At 42.5% G+C, this 19,241-nt stretch overlaps 1 protein-coding gene across 1 annotated transcript in view; it reads left to right on the top strand.

Moving 5' to 3' along the window:
• The window catches only part of ERCC6 (ERCC excision repair 6, chromatin remodeling factor), a 48,610-nt gene that overhangs the window by 28,273 nt on the left and 1,096 nt on the right, over positions 1-19,241 (top strand). The window contains exons 9-20 of the mRNA XM_083440300.1: positions 999-1,169; positions 1,351-1,527; positions 3,536-3,652; positions 4,345-4,440; positions 5,963-6,181; positions 7,786-7,896; positions 9,168-9,287; positions 9,732-9,826; positions 12,669-12,814; positions 12,899-13,576; positions 16,861-17,029; positions 18,538-18,616. Of these exons, the coding sequence (XP_083296426.1) occupies positions 999-1,169; positions 1,351-1,527; positions 3,536-3,652; positions 4,345-4,440; positions 5,963-6,181; positions 7,786-7,896; positions 9,168-9,287; positions 9,732-9,826; positions 12,669-12,814; positions 12,899-13,576; positions 16,861-17,029; positions 18,538-18,616 (2,178 nt within the window). The remainder of the gene's footprint in view (positions 1-998; positions 1,170-1,350; positions 1,528-3,535; positions 3,653-4,344; positions 4,441-5,962; positions 6,182-7,785; positions 7,897-9,167; positions 9,288-9,731; positions 9,827-12,668; positions 12,815-12,898; positions 13,577-16,860; positions 17,030-18,537; positions 18,617-19,241) is intronic.

The raw sequence follows: 19,241 nt of genomic DNA, 5'->3' as shown, positions 1-19,241 counted from the left end.
CTTTTAATGACAACATTGCAGCAGCCTTCTGTAAGTCAGGCTAATTGCAGACATACCCTATTAATTGCAAAATCTAGGAGAGGTTACATATTTTACAAGCTTTTAATTTGAAATCGCCTGAGATGATTTGTCTTAAGTGTTTGAGTAGAGATGCCTGTAGTATTCTGCAGTAGACCATTGCTAGGAAATAGATGCAATGAATGTGGGTTGCAGTGGGGGCTTATCAGATTTTACTATAGGGGCAAGAGAGTCTGTTTTTTACCTCCATAGTAAACTGAATCTGTTAATTTCATTAACTAGTGATCATACTTTCTCCTTTTGGAAATACGATTCCTTACAAAAATAGACATTTGGCATTAGAGATCTTTTCTAGCGGTATCAGATTCAATAACTATTCATGAAAGTTAGTCTCCTTTTAAAATAAATATGATTTTTTCCTTTCTGTTAAAAAAGACATTTTTAAAAAAATTCAAGTCCTAGTCTGTTCGTTCCTCACGAAGTTGTAAGGGGAGGAAGAGGTGATAATGACACAGCAGCAAATCAAGTTGATGTAGCACAGCAAGTTCTCAATTTGCTGCTCTGCTATATTCATAGTGCATTATCAGTGCTTTGTAGTTCCCTATTGTGACTCACTCAACTCTTATGTGAGGCAGCCCAGTATGCTTACTTGCATACATGATGCTGAAGCCAAAGTGGATGTCTTAACTTACAGTGTTCATGCTTTTTTTAGGGAAGGGGAAGAGATACAATTGAATTTGTTAGTGCCTTAACTCATACCTTGGAATGGAGGATTGTTCCGTCCTAGATTTGGCTTTTCGGGACTTGCTGTTTTCCCCCTTGCAATATTGGAATGAAACGTGTTTATTTTAATGCACGCTTAAGTCCTGTGACAAGTGTTGCCGTGTTAGTGCTGCCTGGGACATTGATTATCCAAAACAGTACTTTCTTTATGGACTCTCATAGTTTCAGTAATTGACAACGTATCGTTCTCTTTGCAGGTAAAACTGATTCAGGAAATTGTAGCATGTAGTGGCATTCTGATAACCTCCTACTCTTACATTCGCATGCTGCAAGATAACATCCATGGTTACGGTTGGCATTATGTGATTCTAGATGAGGGACATAAAATTCGGAATCCAAATGCTGCAGTCACGGTTGCTTGCAAACAGGTAAGAATCTTTAAAAACAAAAGCATTTCGATTGGTTAAATTAGTGATAAACTTGGTCTTAACGCTTACTTCATGCTTAGGCCATGTTTCAAAGACTTTATGTCATGTGTAAAATTTTGGTGGAATTTGCACTTTTCTGTATTTTATTATGACATGAATATGCTTCTCCCTGCATTTACAGTTCTGCACTCCTCATCGAATTATCTTGTCTGGATCACCTATGCAAAACAACCTAAAAGAGCTGTGGTCCCTCTTTGACTTCGTATTTCCAGGAAAACTAGGGACACTTCCTGTCTTCATGGAGCAATTTTCTGTTCCAATAACCATGGGAGGCTATTCCAATGCCTCTCCAGTTCAGGTAAAGGATATGCAATTCTCAGAAAATGTGTTTTGTGCAGGTCCCGTTGAAAGCTCAGTTCCAGGCCATGTTCTAACACAGTCCTGTCATCTCCTGGACAGTTAACATTAAAAAAATAAAACAGTAAACAACAAAGAGAATCCTAAAAATCGTGCAGAATAAAACCACAATTCAAAACTAATTAAATAAGACTTAGATCTCCGGCTAATGAAGACATGCTATTACTACTATTATTTACTGGATTCTTAATTGTGCCCTTCATCAGACAATCCAAGGCTGAGTTTACATATAACAGACAGTAAAAACTATTGCATACAAAATACAAAAATCAGGTAAAAATTAACAAAAGTGCTAATAGGCACTAAAAAAAACATTGAGCCATCATAACATAGTGACTGAATGTCTTACCTCACCCCCTGCCAAAGAGCTTAGCAAACAGGTACATCTTCATCTGCTACTGAAAAGGTAAATGATGTTTGTGCCAGATGAACCCCAGAAGGATGCATTTCAGAGATGGTGCCACCATCAAGAAGACCCCGTCCCACACTGCTGTCCCACAAACGTCATCTGATGATAGAACCACAGGAGGCCTCCCCTATTGATCTAAATGAATGAGCAGGATGATATGGAGAGCCTTGTTAATTCCAAACTGACCACATAAGGCCATCCACCATTTAGTACATGAAGAAATGCAAGAGAATTACTGGATAGCATAATATACAAAGGCAGATTCTATAGCAGGGTGTCTTAGGCGCAGTGACCAGTATCCAAGCAATCACTCACATGCTTCGAAGGAGAGGTTTTGCCAAGGGAGCGTTGAACTTTTACTCTTAACAGCAAGGCCCATGTCACTTGACAAACCGTTTCTGAACACAGTTTGGAGTCACACCAAAGTCCTTTTTAAAATGATGTCCGGTGGAGTTGATATTCATTTTCCCTCCGAGGGCAGGAGAGGGGTTTTTAACTTCACTTAGCTTCATTCAGTTTCTCAGATTGCTCACAGTTATAGACTTGATTGGTAGACTCACCCAGTCTGCTGATTTTGAATTCTTTAGACACTTCCCCACCCCCAATCCCTCTTTGTAAACTCACATGTTCCTGCCAGGCCATTTTTGGTTGTTTTCCGGATGTCCACGCTCTTCACTTTTAACTCACAAACTTGTGTAATTTGTCCTACCTTGGGCTTCTCCTGAATATTTGGCCTTCCTACCTTATTTTTGGGTGACCCTATTTTGATTCCAGATTGATAGGCACCCAGCTGCACTGCTGGAGGGAATGGCACGTGTTCAAGTGGGGTTTGCTGCAATTCTATGTAGTTTTTATTTTTATGTCCTATCAAATAAATTCCACCAACTAATTTTAAAGTGAATGGAGAATGATTTGCTGTTAGTTTAGATGTGTTGTTCCCAACCCCCACAGGGGGGCAATTTGATTTTTAAGGTGGGCAACAGTTAATGGCCTTTTAGGCTTCCTCCGCGTGAATAGGAGTTCACTTTTTGAATAATAAGAATTATATGTTGGGGGTGGGGGTGGATCAGGAATTTAGAGATGCTTAGGTGGGGCATGGCCCAAAAAAGGTTGGGAACCACTGGTTTAGATGCAACTGGTGCCCGTATGAGTTTGCTTTCATTTAAATGTAGATGCAAACAGACATAATAAGTGTGCAAAATATCAGCATGATCACCTACCCAAAGTTTTCACTAACCGGTGAAGTATTTTATCCTCCAAAGTACATTAAAATAAATATTCAGTGTGGTGCACTGGTTGGAGTGTTGGACAGACCAGGAGAACCAGGGTTAGGATTTCTAGTCAATCATGAAACCAAACAGGTAACTTTTGGGTCAGCGTACTTTGAGCCTAACCCACGTCACAGTTGTTTTTGCGAGAGGATCAAATGGAATAAGCCCCATGCGTATTATGCTGAGCTCTTAGTGAGACGTTTGGGGTAAAATGTGGAAGCAAGTATGATTAATAAACTAGCATTGGTGTTGTCTTTTCCCTTCAAAAGGTAAAAACAGCATATAAGTGTGCTTGCATTTTACGGGACACAATTAATCCCTATCTGTTGCGGAGAATGAAGGCGGATGTTAAAATGAGCCTGTCACTACCGGAGAAAAATGAGCAGGTATTGTTTGACTCTATATTTTGCACCCCGAAATTTATCTGAGAGAGGCTACATGTGAAGTTATGTTTTGAGCAGCTCACTGCGTGTCTAGGATGGGAAGTCACAGGGATAACCATAGTACATTGCCCCACTTGCTTTCCTGTTGCTTCCTCGTGACACACTTCCACCAGTTTAATGAATTCTGACCTCGTAGTAAAAGATATGGGTTATATCCAATGCTGCTGTTCCATTCATGCAACAGACGTCTGTTTCTAACGATGGAACTTCCCCTTACTCCGCCCTGAGAAAGGTGTTGTTGTTTTTTGCAATATTTATTTTCTTGTCGGATCTAAGCTTATTTGGGTACTTTAAGAACACGAAATAAATTATGTATAACTGTGTTGCAGCACAGGCTGATATTAGCAAGCAGGAGAACTCTGCAGAACTCACAATATAGAATTAAGTAAGATTTCCCCTTGAGGACCAAGGGTGAGGAAATTCGATGTCGTGGCTGTGACTCGTGAGTTTTAACAGATGATGAGCCCAGGAGCTGGGAAAGTCTCCACAGAGATGCTAATCCCTGCGATAAAAGCAAAACCTATGCCAGTTCATAGATCGTGAGCTCCTTGGGGAAAGATCTGCATTTTTCATTCATGTTAAGTATAGCTCCATACTTTCTACATGTAATAATGTCTGCAGTGTCTCTTTTTTAGGTACTGTTTTGCCGTTTGACAGATGAGCAGCACCAAGTATACAAAACGTTTATTGATTCCAAAGAGGTTTATCAGATTCTCAACGGAGACATGCAGGTCAGTGCAAAGAAAGAAATTGGCATGCCAGATAGCATGAAAGGAAAAAGTTCATTTTTTCCATTTGCTGTCAAACAGCTTATCAGAGCACTAGCAGAGGGTTAGTTAGTAGGCATGAGAACTTAACAGAACCGACAACATAGCATATTTACCTTTATAGTTATCAAAGAAGTCCTTTAAATCCGGGCTGGCCAACTTCTTCAGTCTAAGGAGCTGCCTTTTCATGTAGTGCGTATGTCTCAGTGAAAACAAGCACTGTAGGAAGAGAAGCAGAGGAGTGGCAGTGGAATTGAAAGAGGGAATTCTGTAGCCAGTACCTTTGGCAGTGCATAACTTATTTGGCATGAGAATTATAGTAGTTTTACTGAGGGAGAAATAAACGTCTCTCGTAGGCCTGGGAGATGTATCAGTGCATTGCCTGAAACCGGTTTAAGGTTACAATTGTGAGAGCGATTTCAGAATTTCCAATCCGGCAATGTATCGCAAATCCCTGCTTGTGCCAGCAGCGTTGTGCACTTCAATAGGCCACCTGATGCTTGCCCACTCGCCCTGCGCGGTGCAGCTACCAGCCTCGGGAGTGGTGCTTGCCTGCCAGCACCTTCGTATCTTTTTCTGGTCGTGCGAGTGCTGGCAGGCTGCCTCCTCCCTCCTTTTTAAAAAATATAATTTTTTTTATTAGTGTTTTTTTTTTTTTACATATCATTTTCAATAGTAATTAAGCATACTTTTACATCTTATTCAAATTTTTGACTTCCATCAATCCTGTCCGAAAATTTTCCAATCTAATCTCTCAGTATGCGTTTCTTATCTTCCCAATTACATTTCAAACTCATAACCAATATCTCTATCTTTTTCTACTTTGCAACACTTCGTATATTTCTCCTTACAAAACTTCTTGTAGTGCTACTAGTGTAATATGTTGATTACAGTTGCTCTTCAAATAATTCATGTACTTCTGTAAATCTCTGGTCCCGCAGGTTTCGAATCCTTCCTGTCATTTTGTCCAATTCTGCATAGTCCATTAATTTTGTCTGCCATTCTTCTTTCGTTGGAATTTCTTCTTGTTTCCATTTCGCCTCCTCCCTCCTTGCACCAAGCAGAATGGTGGCTCCCGGTAGCCACTTCTTAAGGAGCAAGCGGCTGTCGTCAGGACGAGCCACAGCTGGCAGTTCCAGGGAGATGGGCAGCTCCGCATGCCATGCGGTACCCAGGCTTATGGGCTCCGCCCCAGGCAGCACTGCCAGCCCAGTCTCACCAGGAAGAGGCAGAAGTTGTGCCCAGTGACACCAGTCGTCTGCGTGGCCAGCAGCTGCCTTTTCCCTCCCCACTTTCTTTCCTCCTCCCAGATACCATAGTATACTGCAAAGTTTAGCTGGTGGTATGTTACGATATAAGAGCCCTAGTCTCTTGTTGAAAACCTTCTTCCAGTGGCCGCTTGCTTTCATTCTGATCTGTTATGCTGGCTTAAATGTGGAAGGACCGGAACATGCAGAGAATAAACATTTGGCTGTCCTCCGTGTAGATTTTCTCCGGATTGGTGGCCCTGAGAAAGATCTGCAACCACCCAGACCTCTTTTCCGGTGGTCCTAAAATTTTGAAGGGTGTCCCTGATGAAGAATTGAAGGAAGAAGACCATTTTGGATTCTGGAAGCGTTCCGGGAAAATGATAGTTGTAGAGTCTCTGCTGAAAATATGGCACAAGCAAGGCCACAGAGTACTTCTCTTTACTCAGTCTCGGCAAGTAAGTCACACTTTGCATCTTCTCTGTCTCAAGTCCACAGCTGTGACCTGATGCTGCACGCTAGAAAGTTGCCTGCAGAATCCTCCCAGAAAGCAATGTTTTAAAGCCAAGAGGCAAGGTTCTGTGGAGTTCTGATCGACATGCCTGGGGAATATGCACATGTGTTTTTGTTTATATTTTCAAATAAATACACGATAACAATACAGTGGTACCTCGGTTTACAAACTTAATCTGTTCCGAAAGTCCGTTCTTAAACCAAAGCTGTTCTTAATCCAAGGCGTGCTTTCCCTAATGAGGCCTTCCATTTGTAAACCGAGGTAAAGTTCACTAACCAGAACACTATTTCTGGTTTTGCGGAGTTCGTATACCGAATAGTTCGTAAACAGGGCTGTTCTTAAACTGAGGTGCGGTTGGCGCTGTGGTCTAAACCACAGAGCCTAGGGCTTGCCGATCAGAAGGTCGGTGGTTCGAATCCCTGCGACGGGGTGAGCTCCCGTTGCTCGGTCCCTGCTCCTGCGAACCTAGCAGTTCGAAAGCACGTCAAAGTGCAAGTAGCTAAATAGGTACTGCTCCAGCGAGAAGGTAAATGGTGTTCTGGTTCACCAGAAGTGGCTTAGCCATGCTGGCCACATGACCCGGAAGCTGCGGACAAACACCAGCTCCCTCGGCCAATAAAGCGAGATGAGCGCCGCAGCCCCAGAGTCATCCGCGACTCAACTTAACGGTCAGGGGTCCTTTGCCTCTGTACTGAGAAAAATAAAAATAACAGGGTACAATTTAGCAAGGTACGTAGTAGATAAATAGATGCAAAATTCCAACATATAACCACCTAAAGAATTCAAATAGAAATGCATATGCCAATTGCTTCCAATACATAAAATATTTCACAATCTTCTCAACAATGTGTGTGGATTTACATTTTCTTGCACTTCTTACACCTGTTTTCAATGATGAAAACTAGATTTTTCAACAAAGAGATAAGATTGCCTTGCTTTTATGACTCTGTTGAGCAGTTTTACCATTCCAGTGTTGGAGTTCTTCTCCCTCCCCTCCCCTCCCCCCCCCCAAATTATAACAGATAGTTGCTCATGCCACTGTCAATATATATTGAACAATTTCCCTGACATCTGCTAGCACCAAGCCTTTAATATACCTAAATAAGATAACTATTAATTGGATTAACTGGAATTTTAAAAAAAATTAGGAGTAAAAGTGAATCTTCCATTTTTAAGTCCATTAGATAATAAATAAAATCAGGTTTTGGTACTTTAGTAAGAGCATTCCCTACTCTAATTTCAGTTGCACATACCAACTTTGGTTAGACCTGAATTTTAATTTGTGGCTGAAAAATGTCCTACCTAGAACCTGCTGTGAATTTATTAGGCATGGGTAGGCAGAAACAATTTCTGTACGAAAGAAGTGTTTAAATGTATTTTTCTGTTTTTATATTGTAAACCACCTTGTGATCTTCGGACGAGTGGCAGTATAGACATTTAATAAGTCATCATCATCATGATTTCTGCCATTAGTTTTTATGCTGTACAGTGACTGTTTTGATTTTGTTTTCCTGCTCAGCATAAATCTTTCCCCCCTCAATTTTTCAGATGCTGCACATTCTCGAAGCGTTTCTAAAGCAGAGAAGCTATTCCTATCTCAAGATGGATGGCACCACAACAGTGGCATCAAGGCAGCCCCTTATTACAAGATTTAATGAGGTAAGAAACTCTGGATCAGCCAGGTGGTCTCTGATCTTCATTGGAGAAGCATGGAATTTAGCATTCAGTTTGGTAAGGGTTAACAAGAAGAGCAAGACTCAGATGAAAAGACTTGTTGGAAACTTCTGGAACTATACACAGGTGCAACATTCCCAACATATTTTGAATGAGGAATTACTCAAAATAATAAAACATTTACCAGATTCCGATAACTATTATTGTTGTTGTTATTGTTATTGCTGCTGTTATTGCTGTTGTTGTTGCTGCTGCTACGTAACAGGAAAGGATGAGATTTGAAGATGCTCCAATATTTAAAATTAAAGTTACAGTGGTACCTTGGTTCTCAAACAGCTTAGTTGTCGAACAAATCGGCTCCCAAACACTGCAAACCCAGAAGCGTTCCAGTTTGCGAACATTTTGCAGTAGCCAAACATCCGACGTGGCTTCCAATTGAGTGCAGGAAGCTCCTGCAGCCAATTGGATGCTGCGCCTTGGTTTGCGAACAGTTTCGGGAGTCAGACGGACTCCCAGAACGGATTAAGTTTGAGAACTACGGTACCGCTGTACTGTGATTATTATTTATCACTTCCATAGCTCCTAAATAGTTTTTAAAACTGCATAAATTACTGCATAAATTACCCACCCACCCTTTGAATTTCAAGCCTGGCAGGGTTTAAATTTATTTTCACAGTTCAGACTGAACAGTGAATAAAGGTTTTCCTTCAACCTATTCTGTTCACTTCTAATGTCATGTCACAACAATTATTTGATCAGCTTATAATGATTCTTTTTTAAAAAATAAAAAATTTATTCAATTTCCAATACAAGATTTAAACATACATTTTCAGTATTATCACAAATACATAATTTTGACTTCCTTCAGCTCATCCGCGAATCTTCCGTTTTCTAATCTTCTACCTGCAATTCTAAATTTAACATTGCCTTTTATTTTAAATAAACCTATTCCCTTATTCCCTTACAATGTTTCTAATATGATCAGCTTATAATAATTCTTACCACTTGAACTTTGCAGATGTTTGGCTTTGCTCCTTCGAACGCATATGCAAATAACTATGTTTGCTGTATGTGAATCACAGGCGTAAGTTAGTTTTAGCGTTATTTTAGTGGAATTTGTTCCCAAGTAAAAACGTTTAGGATTTTACAGCCTTGGGCAGCCAAGAAGTGCGTTCACTGCATCCATAGGCTGGAAAGACCTACAAACGCATTTTTAAACTTTTCCTAAATGTGCCTTGTGGTGTATGTATTTACAGGACGAATCCTTATTTGTATTCCTACTTACCACTCGAGTCGGTGGGCTTGGTATTAACTTAACGGGTGCAGACAGAGTGATTATTTATGACCCCGACTGGAATCCCAGCACAGACACTCAGGTAGGTTTCATGGAAAAGAATATTAAATCTGAGATGTACCTTTATAAATAAGCCAATTCAATATCTGCCTTGAGCCAGGATGTCTTAACTTTGACCATTCAGAAGCATGCAAGGCTCAGGATGTTGAACTGCTGTGGTTTTCCAGGCTGCACATCCATGCTGAAGGTGCTTTAGCCAAATGTGCTTAGAACCACTCACATCTCTTCCTTTAGAAAACGTAGCTCTGGGAATCCTGGTCCAGTTTTTAATCACAGCGTAGATGGAGCAGGATTTAATCCTCTCCCCCTGAACTATTTTCATGCCAGAAATTGCATGTCTGCTTCTTTTTCCAAAGACGGCAATGTGGCTGCTTTTAAGCACATTAGTTAAGGTTTTTGATTTGGTGTGGCTCCCGGAATTTTGTGTCTGAAAATGCCGTTTGCAAAACACTTCTTTGCATTCTAGGCTCGCGAACGTGCTTGGAGAATAGGCCAAATGAGAGAAGTAACCGTGTACAGACTTCTTACTGCTGGTACTATCGAAGAAAAGATTTACCACAGGTGAGTGACATACTCGCATTGACTTGCTAGTGTTTCACCAGGTGCAGCTCTGAGGAACAGCATTTATTTGTATTTTGCCGTTTTCCCCCCCTGCTGTGAAACTTAAAGCGGTGTACAAAGGGTTCTCAGACAGCCTCCCATCCAGGCACTAACCAGGCTCAAACCTGCTTAGCTTCAGCCGTTTTGCTGCATCGTGTTCTTTTTCAGCCCATGCTGACAACATGTGCAACACGACAACGTGTGCAAGGAGAAATTCCAGCCCTGGATGGGAGGGCTGGGGGAAAGGGGTATGTCTTGGCTTGTGTGTCACCATTTGTGCTAAGCAAGGAGCTCAGTGGCAGGTCAGGGGCTACTTGGAAATGCATGCCGCTTGTGTATATCTTGGTGAATGCAGCTACTTGTTGTTGTTTAGTCGTTTAGTCGTGTCCGACTCTTCGTGACCCCCTGGACCAGAGCACGCCAGGCACTTCCACTGCCTCCCACAGTTTAGTCAAACTCATGCTGGTAGCTTCGAGAACACTGTCCAACCATCTCATCCTCTGTCATCCCCTTCTCCTTGTGCCCGCCATCTTTCCCCACATCAGGGTCTTTTCCAGGGAGTCTTCTCTTCTCATGAGGTGGCCAAAGTCTTGGAGCCTCAGCCTCAGGATCTGTCCTTCCAGTGAGCACTCAGGGCTGGTTTCCTTCAGAATGGATAGGTTTGATCTTTTTGCAGTCCATGGGACTCTCAAGAGTCTCCTCCAGCAGCACCATAATTCAAAAGCATCAATTCTTTGGCGATCAGCCTTTTTTATCAGCTCTCACTTCCATACATCACTACTGGGAAAACCATAGCTTTAACTATACAGACCTTTGTTGGCAAGGTGATGTCTCTGCTTTTTAAGATGCTGTCTAGGTTTGTCATTGCTTTTCTCCCAAGAAACAGGCGTCTTTTAATTTCATGGCTGCTGTCACCATGCAGCTAAAGGTAAAGGTAAAGGTACCCCTGCCCGTACGGGCCAGTCTTGACAGACTCTAGGGTTGTGCGCCCATCTCACTCAAGAGGCCGGGGGCCAGCGCTGTCCGGAGACACTTCCGGGTCACGTGGCCAGCATGACATCACTGCTCTGGCGAGCCAGAGCCGCACACGGAAACGCTGTTTACCTTCCCGCTAGTAAGCGGTCCCTATTTATCTACTTGCACCCGGGAGTGCTTTCGAACTGCTAGGTTGGCAGGCGCTGGGACCGAACAACAGGAGCGCACCCCGCCACGGGGATTCGAACCGCCGACCTTTAGATCGGCAAGCCCTAGGCGCTGAGGCTTTTACCCACAGCGCCACCCGCGTCCACCATGCAGCTACTACATAGCTAAAAAATGTTCAGTTTGGGGGCTGAACACAAAGCACATCACACACAAAGGAAGGTCTTTGGAGACATGTGAAAGAGAAAAGGTGTTCTTTCTTCCTTCCTTCCTTCCTTCCTTCCTTCCTTCCTTCCTTCCTTGCTTGCTTCCTTCAAAACCACCCCACCCTATCCCAGAATGGATCAACACTTTAAAGGCTGGCAGTATAGCGTAACAAAAGTTTGCATGCCCTGGTTCTGTAAATACTGACACAAACCTGTATCCGTGGATCTAGCTTCTTCCGTCCAACAAGCCTTAGGAAGCTTTTTCTGACAGTAGAGAATAACATTTGGTAGCCACTTCCAGTAGGGTGGGAGCTGCTTGTGCCTGAAATAAGCGGTTTAGACATAATGAGCAAAACCATGGTTCAGTAACTGGGAATCTGCTGTAAGTTTGTATGGAGCATTGATCACTTCCAAGCCAGAATTAGGGACCTATCTCAAACCGTAATATCTTCGAATTATGCTCAGTAACAACCATAGTTTGTAAATAGAAATATCTAAATAGAATTATCATGAACCTGGAAGCTGAGGAGGAGCCGTATTGCTGTTGTTGGCATCCCTCTGTCAGTGGAGTGCACCTCCGGGGGTGAAGTCAAACTGCTACGCTAGCAGTATGGAGGTCCTGGGCTACCCAGATGACAGGACCCCTCTCTTGGCCTCCCTGATGTGGTGTAAAGAAAAGAAAAGCAATACGTTCTGCAGCATATTCCTGGTGTCCTAACCATGGTTTGGCTGTGACATCTAAGCCAGGCCAGTGCACAGCCACAGCTTGTAGGTTTGACACAGGTGACATAGGTTCAAGTCCCGAAGAAGTTGTTTTTATTCAACAGCCTCTAAGCTTTTAAGATCATCACACTTGCCCTCTGTAGGCTGGGGTTTGCTTGGTTCTTCTATTATGAGATGCTGGGATGCAAATGTACCAGAAAAATGTTGGCTCTGTATCAGGAAACCCCTGAAGCAGGTACTATGTGGGTGACTAGTGTGAATTTAGTGTTAAAAGTTATCATTGATAGGCTTAATGACGAGCATAGTTCCCCTCAGTTCCATATTCTCACTCCCCTCGAGTTTTTCTTTTAATATTACCATCTCTCTTGCCTTCAGGAACTGAAGCAACTTTTATTATAGCTTGTTGGACCCTCTGCCAAACTTCTTACTGGATTTAGCTTTCTTTCCCCCTTCCTCCTCTTTTATGGGGATTTCCTTTTTGTTTGTATTTTCTGCTGTGGATAAACAGTGTCTCGTGGGATATATCTTTGGTGTGTCATGAGATTAAGTGCAGTAAACTCATATGGTTAGCAGTTTGTGGATTGCTTAAAAATTACCAAAACAACTCGGAGCATCCGTGTGAAGCATCCTGCACTGTGTAATTTTTCCCTGGGGTAAAATTTGCATTGTTAAGTTTAGTGCTTTGAACAGAAAGCTATGCATATCTTAACACAAAATTCTGTGTTTTTTCCCAGACAAATCTTCAAACAGTTTCTAACGAATAGAGTGTTGAAAGATCCGAAGCAGAGGCGCTTCTTCAAATCAAACGACCTCTATGAACTCTTTACGTTGAGCAGCCCAGATGGGGCACAAGGGACCGAAACCAGCGCTATATTTGCAGGTATGTCTGATGAGGAATTGTAGCATCTGCACAACAAAACATGGGATAGCAACAGCCAGTGATTTTCTGTGTAATTCGTTTCAGGCACTGGCTCTGATGTTCCAACACCCAAATGGCAGTTAAAGCGTAAAGCTGTGAACTTACCTGATGCTTCTAAGCGACGGCACCGCCTTGCAGGGCGTACATCACCCACAAGCACCAGGCTGCCAGATTCCTGCTCGGAAAGACAGCGTGTAAGTTCACCTACTACAGCAACCGAACCAGATGAAACAGTCAAGCGCAGCACAGAAGTGTCTCCTCGGATTTGCAGTCCTCCCCAAAGCGATGCTCGGATGACGGCAGCTGCTCCTACAGATCCATTGAGCGGAGTGGAAGAGAAACCTTTAGGATCAGGTGATGAGGGAGCGCAGTTGGAGAAGAAAGAAGCGTCCGAGAACATGGCATGTTTGGATTCCTTTCCAGTTGGTGATGCAAGCGTATTTGTTGAAAGTCGGCGTGATCTCGTACATGAGAAAAATAGCCATTGCCAGGCACAGGATGGGAATGAGGAACCGGAGAATAATTGCAGCAAGCACACCTCAAAAACGAAACATCACAAGCACAGGCCACGGAAGCGGGAACGTTCTCGGGATGCCAGATTTGAGGGTCAGCGGATTCCTCACCTTGTGAAGCAGAGAAAGTATCGAAAGGAGGACAGCGAGGAAGGGAAGCATCCCAAGAAAGTTGAGGATTATGTTTTGGAGAAGCTTTTCAAAAAATCAGGTAACTCTCTCCTTGTGCAGACTTTAGCCTGGCACAAGCCCAGAAAGCGCATTGCAGATGGCAGCGTGTGCCACCTCTGCTAAAACATCTGCACTGCCAGATGTTACCAGCGAGGTTCGAGGTTCTTGTATTAATAGACAAAGCTCTGAACAATGTGGGCCCAGGATACTTTAAGAACCCCCTGAGATTAGAAGTCACCCCAGAACTGGCCCTACTAAACATCTTCCAAGACAATAATGCCCACTCACAACACAAAGAACTCATAACCCACCTACTCTCAGCAGCCAGAAACATCATAACCAGACACTGGAGAGACTTGAAAGGAGTAAGCATAGACCAATGGTATCAAATAGTATGGGAAACAGTCCTACTAGAAAAATTAACCAACAAACTGAAACTGACACGGGGATAAATAGAAGAAGACACCTTCACCCCAGTATGGTTACCCTTTATCACATACACAGCCCAACAAGACAACAAGAATCCGCCAACAGCATACAAATCAATCTGGCTAACCTGATCCAAACACACACACACTAAAAAACAAATTCCGCTACTGCCAATCAAAGACAACCAACCACACCCTAGGGCAGCCCAGCCTCTCTCACCGCCAGAGGAATACAAGCAAATAGTAAAGAGAACCCACACACGTGACGCTGACACAAAACCCCACACATACACTAAGTAGAATAGAAGCATTGCCACCTGACCCCACCCCACCCCACTCACCACTCCCCCATCACCTCTTTCCCCCTTTTCTTCCTAATGTAACACGAATGTCTCAACAAATGAAACTGATTTGTAGGAAATGTAACTTGAAAAAAGAGACATGGCACATACTTTTGTAAACCAAGAAATCTTTAATAAAAATACATACCCGTATTTTTCGCTCTATAAGACGTACCAGACCACCGGACGCACCTAATTTTTTAGAGGAGGAAAACAAGAAAAAAAAAATTCTGAATCTCAGAAGCCAGAACAGCAAGAGGGATTGCTGAGCAGTGAAAGCAGCAATCCCTCTTGCTGTTCTGGCTTCTGTGATAGCTGCGCAGCCTGCATTCGCTCCATAAGACACACACACATTTCCCCTTACTTTTTAGGAGGGAAAAAGTGAGTCTTATAGAGCAAAAAATACGGTATATTTTTAAAAGAACCCCGTGAGCTCTCTTATCCCTGCTTGATCACTGATATAATCTGGAAGACCACTGACAGTTGTCCCCATTTCACAGAAGTCCAGCTAACTTCAACTAGAAGTCAAGCATTTACTGTTGCCAGACCCAAGATGTGGAGTGCTCTTCTAGCTCAAGTATTTTTGTTTAAATATTCTTAAGGCGAGCCAGTCATTTTTATGATTATTTTCTATTGTTTTAGGGCCTCTTGCCTTTCCCTGTACCTGCATAGATTGTTGTATCCCACCTTGATGTTTCGTATCGGTGAACAGCATGTAAATACTTTTATAAATGAAATAAATATGATACAAGGATAAGCCAAATTCTGCCACTTGAACAATAATTAGAAATGCTAAATAGTTTTGCTTCTTTTGCCTTATTGATTCAGGGTTTTGTTTTGTTTTTAAGATCCAAAAAAGAAAAGAAAAATAGAATTGTCATGTGGAAAAGAACCTTTTCTTCATGGAATTTGTGTAAGGAGATGCAATACCCTGTGAGCTTCCTTATAAACTTGTCATTCTGTATGGATCATTTTTATCCCTGACTACCAGTTACAATACTGGTCTTGGGGCTTCTGATAATAAATAATGAATCAGACCCAGTAAACTGTTGAATTGAACTTGTATGTAAGTTCATGCATATTTGTAGCCCGTGTATGCTTTATTTATTGCATCTATGGGTCACCCTTTTCTCCAAGGAGCATACATGATCCTCCCCTCCTCATTTAATCCCCACAAACAACCCTGCAAGGTAGGTGAGGTTGAGAGGCAGTGCCTGTCCCAAGGGCACTCAGTGAGCGTCATGTCCAAGTGGAGATTTGAATCCTGGTCTCCCACGTCCTAGTCTGGCATTCTTAACCACTTACACTACCTCTCAGATATTAATTATCTGTTAATTAGATGCTTTGGATCAAGGCTGGCGTGGTAATTACTAGGATGTTATTTCATCTACCCTCTCTTATATATTTATTACCCCATGGCAATAGTAGTCTAGGTAGAAATCATTTGGTAATATTTGGGGAGTTTTATGCCCGGCTAGGGTCATTGAGCAAAAGTTTTTCTTCCCATAAAAGATATACGGAAAATCTTCAGCAAAGTTGTTTAGTTGTTGTACTTATCTCTTCTGTTTTGTTAATTGTGGTATTGTAGAGTGCTAATCTTTAGCACTTAGAGCTGCTCTTTTAGATTGAAAAATGTCTGAAGGATTACTGTAAGCTTAGTCCTGTGGCTGCACCAGAAAGAAATTCCTGGGAGCGCACAGAAGGGGCAAAGTATATTTCTAAGTGGGCTAGAGAGAGAAATTGCAGCATATGTTAATGACAGAGGTTCAGAAATGGGGGGGCACGAGCTCCTTGTTTGTTTGTTTTCAAAAATTTTATTAGTTTACACAATATTATAAACAAACAAACAAACACACAAGACAAACAAACATAAATCATAGCCTTATTGAAAATTACACTTATTGACTTTGTTAGGTGACTTCCTCGCTTCCCCTTGGTTGAATTTCATTGCATGTCCTTTTAACGGTTTTCCAAATCCCAATACTTATGAAATTTAACTTAAACATTAACATCCTTAAATCTTCACCTTATGGAATTAAACATATTAATTCATCACTTAACATAAATAAAATCCTAAGCCAATTAAGTATCTGCAAGCTATTTTCAGTTAATTTAACTTAACAAATTTAACTAGATAATCATTAAATTTATTCCACTCTTCCTGATACTCCTCCTCCTTCTGGTCGCGGACTTTTCCGGTTAGGTCGGCTAGCTCCGAAAAATCCATCATCTTCATCTGTCATTTTTCTATTGTTGGTAATTCTTCGGTTTTCCTCTTTTTAGCTAACAAAATACGAGCAGCAGTTGTGGCATACAAAAATAATTTAACATCTTTCTTGGGCAATTCCAAATCTGTTATTCCAAGAAGAAAGGCCTCTGGTTTCTTTATAAATGTATATTTCAACATTTTTTTCAATTCATTATAAATCTTTTCCCTTGTTTGGGCAGCTTGCTCCCCGCCCCCCCTGGCACCACCTATGCCTAAGCCCCTCCATTGGTCTTGTAAAATGTGCTTTCTATTTTTTAAAGCAAGCCATGTTCCTCCTTTCTCCCAGGAATACACAGTGTAATGAAGCACGATGCCATTATGGAAGCCTCCAGTCCGGATTACGTGCTGGTGGAAGCAGAAGCCAATCGTGTCGCTCAGGATGCCCTCAGGGTGCTGAAGATCTCTCGGCAGCGATACCAAGGAGCCACTTCTGCTGGTTTTCCAGCAAGAACAAAGTAAGGTCTATAGCACCACTTTCAGATTCATTGACTTTTACTAGTCTGTATATTTGAAGTACGGTTGTATCTTGGAAGCCGAACACCTTGGGAGTCAAACATTTTGGCTCTTAAACGCCGCAAACCCGGAAGTGAGTGTTCCGGTTTGCAAACATTCTTTTGGAAGCTGGACATCTGACACAGCTTCCGATTGCGTGCAGGAAGCTCCTGCAGTCAATTAGAAGCTGCGCCTTGGTTGTCGAACGTTTTCAGAAGTCGAACTGACTTCCGGAACGGATTCCGCTTGACAGCCAAGGTACGACTGTATATTTCTGGTACCATTACACTTTACCTCCGTAAAGTTTTATCAAGAGGAGAAAGGTAAATGGATGATCAAATTTTAAACTCATTTTACTGCATGGATTCTTCTTCAGCCGTCATAATCTCCCACAGAGCAGCAAGGAGCTGGGCTTGTGCCTAAGCGGAACAGTTGCAAGGTGCTCTGAAGCTGTCCTGAGCGGTTTTGCAGCCTATTTGATGATAATAATATTAATAGGGATGCGGGTGGCGCTGTGGATTAAACCACAGAGCCTAGGATTTGCCAAGCAGAAGGTCGGCGGTTCGAAGCCCCATGACAGGATGAGCTGCCGTTGCTCGGTCCCAGCTCCTGCCAACCTAGCAGTTGGAAAGCACGTCAAAGTGCAAGTAGATAAATAGGTACCGCTCCGGCAGGAAGGTAAACGGCGTTTCCATGCGCTGCTCTGGTTCGCCAGAAGCGGCTTAGTCATGCTGGCCAGCTCCCTTGGCCAATAAAGCGAGATAAGTGCCGCAACCCCAGTCGGCCACGACTGGACCTAATGGTCAGGGGTCCTTTTACCTTTACCGAATAATAATAATTATAATAATATCCCACCCATCTGTCTAGGTTGCCCCAGCCACTCCTGGCAGTTTACAGCATATATTAAAACATAAAATCAAACATTAAAAACTTCCCGAAACAGGGCTGCCTTCAGATGTCTTCAAAAAGTTGTATAGTTCTTTATCTCCTTGGCATCTGAAGGGAGGGCGTATCACAGGGAGGGCGCCACTGCCGAGAAGGCCCTCTGCCTTGTTCCCTGCAACTTCATTTCTTGCAATGAGGGAAACAGCAGAAGACCCTCGGGAGGAGGACCTCAGTGTCCAGGTTTAGCGATGGGGGTGGAGACACTCCTTCAGGTATTCTGAGCGCTTTGTCTGGCTGAAATGCGTCCTTGAACTAGGATAATGCCTCTTGATTGTCGGGGTGTGTGTGGAAAGATGGCTATAGGTTTGTGGAAACCTCTGGCCTTCACATGGCTGGAATGGAACCTACTGTACAAAGTAGAAGTCACATCTTCCAGCTGCATCCACTTTTGCCTCTGGCTTCACCCACCGTGAGCATGCGGTCCCCAGAAAGTTATTCATGGGTGGAAAAAGGTCTCTGCATTCCCTTGCATTTATCTCTTATACATTTGCAAAGAATTTGTGTGCAATTCTTTGGTATGTTTCAGAAGCAGATTTGGTCAGAAGAGGAACCCAACCTTGGTGACAGAGTCTACTTCCTCTCCATCTCCAGGAAAGAAATGCAAGGTGAATAAGCACTTCATATGACAAGCCTACAGCATCATTCCACAGCTTGAAAGCTCCCAGCAGAGATCATCATTTGCTTGCTGACTGCTCAATCTAGCTGAGTTAAACTTAAAAACAGGAGCATTATTCCTTCCTTGCAGTTGTGCAGCTGGGGCTGAGATTGAGACAAGTAAAAATGCAGTTTTATGTCAAACTAAGTGCAAAAGAAGCCATGCCTGTATTATATAATCCATTGAAGCTATCAAAATGTAGACAAATATCACCCTTTGCAAAGTGATTGCCACTTTAATGTGATGTTGTATGATATATTTGTCAGTGTTCAGTGCTAACACTTGCGCTAACAAAACACATCTGTTACTGCTCAGTTTAAAAAACCCATAGCTTTCCAGTGAAGCACAGAATATGTAATTTGATCTTCCAGAGAGATGATAAAATATGCTACAAATAATTATTATAGATTACATTCATTATACAGCAATATAATGATGTGTACGTGTGTGTGTGCGCGTGCACGCGCGCACACGCACACACAATTTCTGTGTATATATGGAAATAATAAGGAAATTAGAATTGTGCTTTCAAACCACAATTGGCTGGATCCAGATTAGCCATTGTGCAGACAGGA

This window comes from Podarcis tiliguerta (genome assembly GCF_965153285.1).
Source record: "Podarcis tiliguerta genome assembly, chromosome: 5".
Taxonomy (NCBI): Eukaryota; Metazoa; Chordata; class Lepidosauria; order Squamata; family Lacertidae; genus Podarcis; species Podarcis tiliguerta.
The sequence above is the reverse complement of the archived record's forward strand: the minus strand, read 5'-3'. Positions and strand labels throughout refer to the sequence as shown.